This window comes from Vollenhovia emeryi, unplaced genomic scaffold, assembly GCF_000949405.1.
Source record: "Vollenhovia emeryi isolate VEMERY1.0 unplaced genomic scaffold, V.emery_V1.0 DF939266.1, whole genome shotgun sequence".
NCBI lineage: Eukaryota > Metazoa > Arthropoda > Insecta > Hymenoptera > Formicidae > Vollenhovia > Vollenhovia emeryi.
The window spans coordinates 161,638-172,459 of NW_011967100.1; the positions used below are offsets into that span (position 1 = coordinate 161,638).

The 10,822-nt window shown below is 41.4% G+C and overlaps 1 protein-coding gene across 3 annotated transcripts in view; it reads left to right on the plus strand.

Annotated features, from left to right (window-relative positions):
- Positions 1 to 274: 274 nt before the first annotated feature.
- The window catches only part of LOC105559522, a 167,070-nt gene continuing 156,522 nt past the window's right edge, over positions 275 to 10,822 (plus strand). For 2 of the 3 annotated variants that reach the window (XR_001008754.1, XM_012007878.1), the window contains exons 1-3: positions 275 to 730; positions 983 to 1,333; positions 8,975 to 9,055. Coding sequence is in view for 2 of the 3 variants with exons in the window: in XM_012007878.1 (XP_011863268.1) it covers positions 1,231 to 1,333; positions 8,975 to 9,055 (184 nt within the window). In the remaining variant the exon portion in view is untranslated. The remainder of the gene's footprint in view (positions 731 to 982; positions 1,334 to 8,974; positions 9,056 to 10,822) is intronic. The other variant, XM_012007879.1, reaches the window with a different exon arrangement.

The following is a 10,822-nucleotide window of genomic DNA, read 5'->3' on the forward strand; positions in this document are numbered from 1 at the left end:
ATTTCCGTTTCACGCATCGGCTCGACATCGCGGGACGTCATTAAAGTCACATACCCACATACGAGCACACAAACACACAAGTCTACACACACATATGCAGATCCTTCTAATGTAGGACGCAGCCGGCAAAGCTAAATTTAGGATAAGATGCAGCAGTCGAATTTCGAAGCGTGCCCACGCTTGTCGCTAGCGGGGCGACCGTCGAAGCGATTTTTTCTTTCGTTTCGCGAATACCCCGTTCTCGGTCGCGAAAACCCTTTGATCTGCCTGCAAGAGATTCGCTTCGGCGAGTGGGAGGAGAGAGCGACTCATCTCCGTCGACATCCGCGACGCGGAGAATCGGCGGGGTTTGCGTTCGCGTAATTTCCGCGTGTCACGTGTCGTCGAACGCCACGTGTTATAAGCACGACAAATAAACCGTCGGTTGGGCGGATCGCCAGGATTGTTGTTAATTTTGAGAATGTGCACACGTGTACAGTACATGTTTACACGCCGTACGCAACATCGCGTGAATCTTGAATTAAAAATTAGAGTGTAAAATGACAACCTGCCACAGAGAAAGTCGCGGAACTCGCGACGCGGTTGATTGTGCAATTTTAGTGATCACTGTGACGACATAGTATCCAATATTTTCGCCGGCCTCTTTTTAGAGGACGCCTATTTTAGAGAAAAATCTTTTGATCCGTCTCATTCGCACGGAGTAGTTGGAAAATCGTTGAATTTATCGAAGGTGCTAATCGTCGGCTGACGCTCTCATTGGCGACGACGCGTTTACGTGCTCTCTAAAAGTCAACTAATTTGCAGTTATAAGTACACCACTGATCGCAGTACTGTAAATCAGTGACTGTTCACTGTTTTCAGTGAAAATCCACTGATTGACTGTCAGAGAGCGCGCGCGCGTGTGTGTGTAACTTTATGAGAGTAATACGGGGTGTTTATGCCCCATCCTGTATATGGTATTTTGCGCTGACATTCCTTTCAGAGTGAGTCAAGCCAGTTGTTTAATCGCCTAGGTCGATGACCTCGATCATTTCTGTCAGGCTCGAGTCTTGGAGCATAACTTTTTCCGCGCAGTTGCGAACTTTTTAACCGTTTAAAAGCTCAGATAATTAAAACGGCACTCTACGTTTGATTTTGAGCGATGTGACGTAAGGTTCTTTTATAATGAACAATGAATTGATTCGCTATTACGAGATATAGAAGCGCGTGTCGAATCACGCAGTGTGCGATATGTGGGCGCCGGTGATATCCGTCGTGTGGGCCATCATGTATATGATGCAGCGAAAAATAATGCCGGGAAATCCAGGCCAGGGCACACCGAGGAATTTGAAGGGTAAATTTACTCTACATTGTGCGTTCTGTTGTTCTGCGTTTGATTCCTCCTAAATCGCGGTTTGCACTCCCCCCCCCCCCCCCTCGATCGTGATAATGAAAAGGAAATAGAGTCGTAGAAAATTTCATTAATTGCACCCGGTACGGCGCAATTGATGTTACGCGAAACGGGCGAAATAAACCGATGGGAAAAATTACACATGCAGTTGATTCGATACTATAAACGTTTCTTGCATTAACTTTATGCTATAAATTTAATATTTAATTCAATATTTCAAAATGCAATATACATTTTCATGGATTGACTCATTGCTGCGTAATCCAACGTGCGCCGACGGTACGATTGTTAATTATCGATCGCGGCCGACTGAATAACTGCAAAGTCATACGTGCTTGGTACAGCCAAGTCGAAACGCCTCCCCAGTGGTGATAATGAAATAGTCATGTGCCTCGTGTGGGACTCATTGACCGTTTCGCAACGGAGATTTACGGAGCTCCACAATACGCAGAATTCGGCTGCAGCGCGAGCATGCGGCGGACGTCGTTATGCGACTTCTGTCTCGATTTCTATGCTTGAATACAATCCGCGTGATTTAGATGCAAGGTCACGTTAGGCTTGGCGGAATTCGTTACGATACGGTACGTGCCATTCCGAGTGTCGAATTAGCGAATTAATCCGCCAGCGGAGAACAGCTGGCATGGGAATGCGTTTATTGTTTCCCGCCTTCGATATGGCATGCACGCTGGAAATTCGCCTTTTATCAGCGGCTCTTTTACGGGCGTGCCGAGGCAAATGATCACAATTTTGCGGATGGGAAATTATGTGCGTAAGTGTTGTGTGAAATCTGCTGACGTTTCGCATTTCGAGCCCTTCGGGTTTCATTTTCTGTTATTTTACTCGTTGGTCGGAACGAATCTAAGTCAGTGTTACGTAAATTAACATTTGGCAATACTTCAGACCGGTTAGCCTAGTGCACGTTTTCGTCGAAGGTCGAGAAATTTCCGTACAATAGATTCACCAGTCCTCGTTTTTAGATTTATTTCTCGTTTCTTAGCTTCAATAGTTCCGTGCTGCAATTTTCATTAAAACAAATTTGATTCTGTTAACATTTGATTAATTTTTTGTTCTATATTGTAAAGCAATGTTTCTAAGCAACTTTACAGCGATAAACAATAAACGAATCTCATTGTTGAAATACTTTTTGCCGACTGCGATAGACTTTACGTTAACGTAGCGAGAATAAATTCGGTAATTTGCAGACGTTTTTTCTAATTGAAGGACCTACGAATTAATGACAGATTTACATTAAAAGATTGTTTTTAATCGCTTACTAGTTGGTATTAAGACTTGCGTAAGTTTACCTTTAATTACTTGCAGTGAATTGCGTAATTTTTCAAGCACCTTACATCGGTGAAAGGCGGATATTTCGAAAGACTTACCATCCTCGGAATGGAAATCAGGAAAACCAGAAGCAGACGAAGTTTAGGTAATGAAGGTGGAAGGTACGAGCGGCGTAACCTTCGTTAATTGAATAACGCTGCGCTCGCGCACCTAGAAAAGTACTCCAGACATGCCGTCTCTACCGTTTCTCTCTTATCCCCTTGCTCATCTTCATCGCCTTCCTATTTCCCGTCCTCGTTCTGCGCGCTCCTCTTCCGTTTCCTTCATCTTACGTTCGTAACGTAACGAGACGACGAGACCGCCGCCCGGTACGTCTGGTTAACGGAATACGAATGAGCTCTAGTGTCGAGAAATAATCTTCATACGGCATCAAGTCGATTTGCGGTTTGAATATGGAGTGGCGAAACGTGGTAGAACGTTAATTAAGAGAGGCGAATCGCGTTTATCACGTCCCGTGTATTATCCTAGACGGCTTCGAATTTGTATTAATTGAATGGGCGCATTATTATTAATTTTTGCTCAAGCGCAGGTTATCGTGGGAGGACGAGGTTCGTTGGCTACGCGATCTCAGGCAGAATTTCGCTACCAGTTTGGCATCAATATGTTAGACGATGCTCACGGTTCAGACCTGCCCTGTAAGTCCACGGGAGACAGGCCGAACAGCTGACGCCTTCGTGTGCTAACCGTCTCGTCGGCTACCTTGTCGTCTGTCTCCGAAATTTGCCGCGGGGGTTACCCAGGCATGACGTAGATACACGCTATTCTGGTCGGCTCGTGACGTCGTCCTCGGGACATCCAGAAATAAACCCGAGTGGCGAGCTGCTGGCTTCTTAGTGTTTCTGTCCCTCGGCTATCTTCTGTCTTCCCTCTTTCGTATCTCGAACGAGAGAGAGAGAGAGATAAAGATTATTGTATGACGGGCAAGCACGTCGACGATCTGAGGAAAATTTCGATTTCGCGTTCAATGATGTAACCCGTAGAAAGTTTCGAAGGGCATTTGCGGAACATCGTCGAAATTAGATCGAGAGCTTAAAGAGCGAGAAAGAGATTTTTACTTTTCAATATAACATCTTTTCCGAGCAGCGGGGTTCATTGATGCACGTTCGCCTCGCGCAAGTTCCGGATCGATCGGTGCGGGACCGTGCGGAAACGCAGATTTTGTAATGATTTCGACCGCGACGAAGGGAAAGATCTCCGGAACGATCTTGCCTCACGACGTTTTCAAGGCCTTTTATTCCCGCTGTCGTAAAATCGCATTATGCTCCCCAATAGCGGACGGGCGTTGCCGATCGATTCGCCCGATTGAGAAAAGGGGGGAAAAAGTTCGCTGTAGCGCGATAAATCTTGCTCGTCTATTTTCTCCCCAGGTACTCTCGTAGTCGTTTTTCTCGTAGTTTCGCGGTTAGTAGTTCGAGATCCAATCGAGCGTTCTCACTCTCCCTTTCGTTTTATTTATCAAGATAAAAATTCCTCATTCTCCTTTTTGTAGCTGCGAGGTGGTGGATCTTTGATCGTTTGATTCTGCTCGGCTTAAGATAATAATAACTCAATACGCAATCCAACGGTAGCCTTGGCGGGGCGAAGAGTGGATCCAAGTAATTTTCGATACCTCTGAAGGTACTACCGCGTTGAAGACACGCAAGGCAAAGAGCTTCCTCCGGGCGACTATGTGTTGCGAGGTGTTGAATCTGAGGGACGTTACGGTTGCGGGTGCAAATAAGAAAAATTTAATTAGCGCACTGCTATTCCGCGCGGGGTGCTTTCCTCCCTTCTCGGGTAATGGAGTAACGCAGGCGACCAGCTGGCCACTTGCGGGCGCTGGAGGAACGGCACGGGTAGAACCGGAAAATGGTGGAAGAACGGTGGCCGTTGGTACACGCTACGATTTTGCTTTATTTTCTTTCTCCCTCAAAGCGGATCTCGCTCCGGCGAACGATGGACGCTTTTTCGCGGCCGGCTGCATCAAACCGGCTCCTTTTTCCTCCTCTTTGCCTTTCTTTCGCCATGGTCCCGCCCTTTCCTATCCCCGTTCTCCGTCTCTCTCCCGCTCTCTTTACGTTCACTCTTATCTTTCTGGTACCAGACATAAATATATTTCCGTACGGCAAACGGTGCCTTTAACTTTGCGACCTGCACTCCGCACTTATTCTTCATAGGCTCGAGATAACTTTTCGTCGAAAAAAACGTACATGCTCTCTAAAATTTTTTGAGTGAAATTTTCACTCGAATCATGATGTCACTGACCACTTCGCTCTGTTCGAGTGAATATGTACTTCAATTGAGTGAAGTATTATATATATATATAATTCACTGTAAGACAAAGAGTGAAGAATTTCACTCTTATTTTTAAAGCGAAGTCGTTAGCGCTCCAAAATTCACTCCAACAGCTAAAGCACGGTATTCCGCCACTAGATGGCCGCCGAACTCGTAAGCAGGATCACGATAGCCCGGCGTATAAGAGTCACAGGCCGGGACGGTTCCTCCGCGACAATCGGCAGAATAAGCGAAACTTAAAGTATAGATTTTCTGTAATGCCCGTCCGAGGGGAAAACCGCTGAGGGTATTGTGGTGTACAGATTTGATGCGGCATTACTAGGCATTTTTTGGGTATTAGTTTGGGCATTAGGCCCTGCTGGGGCATTATAGAGATATAATAAGATAAAGTAATGCCCACTGGGCCATTAGTGGGCATTGGTGTACCAGGTTTTGGTCAGCGGTTTTCCCCTCGGCGAAGTCGTTACCGCTCCAAAATTCACTCCAACTTAAAGTACGGTATTCCGCCACTAGATGGCCGCCGAACTCGTAAGTAGGTTCACGATAGCCCGGCGTATAAGGGACCCCGTCACGGGCCGGGACGGTTTCTCCGCAACAATTAGCAGAATAAGCGAAAATGTCACGTAAATTATAGATTTTCTGTACTGGCTGTGAATATTAGAATACAGCCTCTATACCTTAGCAGTATAGTGCATTGGCTAAGCATTGGCTCAATACAACTAAATATTGGGCCACTGTTTAACCAATGTTTGATCAATGCACCGTGCTGCTAGGGTATGCGATGGTCATAGTGAACAAACACCAACAAAGCTCTCGTTCATGAATTTTATACCGTTAACAATAATCGATTAAAGTAAAACATAGCACTTTTCAGAGTTGCAGAATCAATCCAAGTAAAGAGTAAATAACGGTACTCGTTCAAAAAGTGAAATTGCACTCCATTCGGACTGGCAGTATTTTCATTATTTCTTTGAGCGAAATCTTCAAAAGAGTGAGATTCCACTCCAAAAATTTAGAGGGTACAGGCTTGCAGTACAATCATACGCGTTATAATATAACAAATTGAAAATAATAGTCGATCGTGAGCGAATTTAACACAAACTTGCTTTCTTTCTGGTCTTACAATTAGATATAACGAGATAATTACGTGTAAGCCGCGTATATCGACAATATTTAGCTCAAAAGTGTAGCTGCAATATTCAGACATTTAAGATGAGTTTCAATGTTATTGTTTTTTCCACCGCGGAATAAAATGTGAAATGCTAGCTAAAACAAAAATTTGTATACCTTTTTTTAAAAGTATTTTTGGAACGTATTAGATCAATTAGAAACTTTTTATGTTTTTTACAAAATATTTGTTATTTTGGCTTATAAAATAACTAGAATAAAAAGTGAACTTTATGATCAACCAAATAATTTGTGGATTAAGTTTTTAACAAATTGTCTTTTTAAAAAATAGTATTATATTTTCTGGAGCAGTTTTAAAAGCAGTTGTTCGTAAAAGAACGGCTATGAAGCAGTGGCGATATAGAACGATCCATTTGATGACAGCAGGGGGTCTTTGATGGCATCTCATCATCATGGATTGCGCAGCTTACGCGGTCGTAATCAGCTTGTAAAAAGCGTTCAGTTTGATCCTGCTTACTTTGAGAGAGATTGAATGTTTTGCACATAAATATCCCTTGAATAATAGCTGCAATGAATTCCTTGAATTTATTTCGCATAAGAAATGTGTGTTTTCTATTGTATCTTTTTTGTCAGTTAATTACGTCGTATCGTTTTATCGCTTATATTTTAATTGATATTTTCGACTTGCTCAAACTTGTGTGTGTGTGTATGTGCTATGTTTCATATTCATCATCTTTTTTCTTAATAAGATGTTAAATTTCGGAATACTACATTACACTTTCGAAATTTGTACAAGGTCAAAGTAGAAGCTTGATAGCTTGTAATATGGAATTATATGTCGGAAATAATAATTAATGTTATATAATGCTTTTTATTTGTCAAGTTTCTTTATTTTTTCGACCGGACAACATATTTTTTTTGTTATTTTCGAATATCATACTCTTCGCTTCAAATATGATATTTTTTGTTTGCTCCTCTTTTTATTGGCATATACATAGAATAGGGCATACGAGTGGAGTTTTCAATCAGATATATGCAGTCACGTATTCCTTTTATTCTCAATAAAAATCTATTTTGCAAATAGAACCAAAGGATTGCGTACAGTTTTAGAGATATTTATTTTCGAAGCATTTCTCACTTCGACCTTTTATTTCTCGAGTGTCTATCAATGATGCGCGAAGAAACTTATGCGTTGGCTAGGTGTTTTAATAGAGTCTAGATAGACTTTTAAAACTGCAAAAATAAACTATAACTTTCTCGTAACCCCTTTCTTTATTTGATCTTTCGTGACACATTTTATCTCACTTTTTGTGACGAATATTTGTCAGGATTCCGAATAGTTGATGGACTATCTGGGCGGAGAAATTGATAGAATTTTTATCGGTTGAACCAAAAACGATACAGAGATCATACGAACAATACGAAATAAGTCTTATAAGTTTAGCGATAATAAACAAGTAGAGATCTGGAAGTGATTCCGTTTGTTGTTATATAATTATGGAATTCGGAAACTTATTAGTTTATTATGGAATATGTAGCTGATCTATGGAGCTACGTGTGGAAATCTGCGTTTCACATCAATGCTGCATGTAGGTCAAGGCTGACAATGAGATAAATCTAATCTTATGTGGCTTTAATTTTTTTTATGACCTCCATGAGTGACTGCTATCATCTCTTTTAATATTGCATATGCATAAAATTTTATATTAGGCACTTTGTATGCATAAAAGATTGCTTCACATAATTTTCACAACATTTCAGAGATATATACGTTTATTATATATAACAGATCGTTCGCATATTTTATCTCTCTGCCTTTGGCTTCGTAATTACTTCATAAAAGCTTTTCTGTGTCACGAAAATATCTGTGTCATACAACGTGTATGACATCGGGAAAAGTTACAAGGGCTTTCGAAGAAATAAAGATACGAGAGTTAAGTTAAAAACAGCTTTCCGAATAAAAATCTGTAAAGTCGATCAACCTTTTTCCCTTCCTTCCTCCGTTACCGCAAAGAAATCGAGAAAAGGGAAGTCGATTACCTACCTCTCGGCTAACCTCTGTGACGTCATCGTTCAATAGGGTTACCTACATCACCTCAGAGAGCGCAAAAGTGGGTCAGGGATACAGACCACCGTATCAAGTTGATGCAGCTTGCTGCAGTTGTACCGTCATTGTTTCTTCCTCTGTTCTTGTTTCATGGCAACTTTTAAGACTTTTAAGACTTGAAAGATGAAAGTTTCTGTATCTCTTCAACTCCTTTTCTTAATATATAAAGTCTTACATCTAACGGTAACTACTTGCCATTTAGTCGATAATATTTCAAGAGGAATCATTACACGTAGGGGACAATCGGGAAATTGTTAAGATTAAAAATATCTGTTGGCTTTTATGTATAGCGAATGAATAGAATAAAATAAATTAAATGTCATTCGATGAAAAGTCTGTCATTTTTATTGGCACAAAAGGAATATATATAATTGAAACTTGTAAAAATAAATATGAAAAACCCAAAAATTGAACTGCCTGCTTGCACAGCTCGAAACATGCATGTTCAAAAGAGTAGCTAAAGAGTTTACCTTATAGAATTCTTCGAACCGTACACAATTATAGTTATTAATATTTAACAGTTTTCAAAAGAGACTCGGCTAATGAAAATGACAGACTTTTTCAATACGGAGTTGAATTCGTTTCGGTTTATTTATAAAAGAATTATTTTATTTTAACAACATCCCAATTGTCACGATGCGGGAAGATGTTTGAAACATTTTTGAATTTATGATATTTAATTACGAGACACATTTCTAAAAAAAAAGTTTTATTTGTGATTTTTGTTCCAGGTGAGTCTAATCACTTTATCGAGAGTGAAGAAGTTCCTGCAACTATGGGCTTCACGCATCGTCCAGCCCGAAAGAACGCAGGTATGACTTTATCCCTTCCTTGAAAACTATTGTTTATATAAAACTCATGTTTATCGCTACTGGGATTTACAATGTGTAAATTCACCTATTGGCCGTAATAATCGTGTGCTTTTGGAAGAAACTAATGGATTTTCATTAGGAGAAGATATTTACCGTTTTTTGTGTTAAAAATAAAGATATTCGCGATAAAGTTATTCTTAAAAATGAATTGTAAAAGAATAATGAGGGAGCGCATATTCAGAACAACGTATGTTAATGTAGGTCACATGTAATCCAACGATTACAATCACGTACTTCATGAGCTACGTACTATTAGTTGAAGCGATTAGTAACACACGTTGAAGTCCGTTTCAACCACGCTATAATACATTATCGCGGTGGAATTACTCCCGTGGGAGTTGAATGATGAGTCTCGAAGACAGTAAAAGCTGGAGTACAGTGATTCGCGCTTTTTGATTCAGCTTTACAATTGCAGAAACGCACATTTGTAATGCCGGTCAAGCTACATTGCCTTTCGTTACAATGAAACTAGAACCGTTCGCCTGTGCAACCGGAAAGGATGCGCCGTCGTACGGGAAATAGCGCCATTAAATTTGACTGCAGCTACATCGTACGACTCGTGCGTTTCCTGCCCGGATCGCTTCGGCCTGTATTCTTGATACATCCTCGTGGAGAAATTTCACTCCAGTTCTCCAGACTTACGACTGTTTCCTTCCTGTAGAAAACTTGTATGTTCCTTCATATCCGATGTAAATAATTTAAGAAGACGTCTTTAAAATTTTTATTCCTTTCCCGAGATCTACCTACCGTGTTTATTTCTTTAAATCTGTTGTTACGAGCACTTGTCAGATATCTCACTGCAGAGGCCGTTTCTATCTTATCTACTTATCTGACGGTGTGTAGTTAGCGTAGTGTCACGCTTATTTTTTGTGCTATCGCTGCTTGCTTAAATATCTGCTGATGTCCCATTTCAAGCCGAAACAAGAATTATTGGCATGTCTCTCGTTATCCTTCGATGTACTTTCGCGGAAAGGCTGGCGATACATATTGTACGACAGCTGCAACTGAGACAGCCGTTGAGATTTCGCTTCGTCAGAGAACAACGGCAACATTGTCTTTTCCCGTGATGGGACAGAGGCACGGAGGGAAACTCGAATGGTTATTGAAGGAAATAAGGTCGCCGAAAGAAAATTGCAGGCTGTCACGTGAAGCATTTCTCATGTTTTGATTCTTTGTCGGATCTCCCTGAAACGCGAATCCGACGAATAAGAATTTGCGTTGAGAAGACTGTTTAGTCTTGAGACTTTTCAATTATACAGGGTGTTATGCAATACCCGTCTCGCCTCTTATTTACGGATAAAGCGGACTAGACTGAGTCCAAAAGTCCTCTACTATTTTGCAATCTTCGCAATAGTTAACGAGTTATTAATTATTAAAAATCGCTGTCTTAGCTCGGCCTGCCGTCCAATTCAAGCGCGCGGCGAGATACGGCCGTCCCGCGATCGGTATTGCTAGGCGCGCGACAAGTTGTTTATCATACGTAGCCGTTGCCGTGTATCATAAACAACTTTCCGCGCGCCTAGCAACGCCGATCGCGGGACGGCCGCATCTCGCAGCGAGCTTGAATTGGGCGGTAGGCCGGGCTAAGATAGCGATTTTTTAAAATAATCAATAACTCGTTAACTATTACGAAAAACTGCAAAATGGCAGAGGACTTTTCGACTCGGTCTAGTCCGCTGTAAATAAGAGGTGAGGCGGGCATTACAT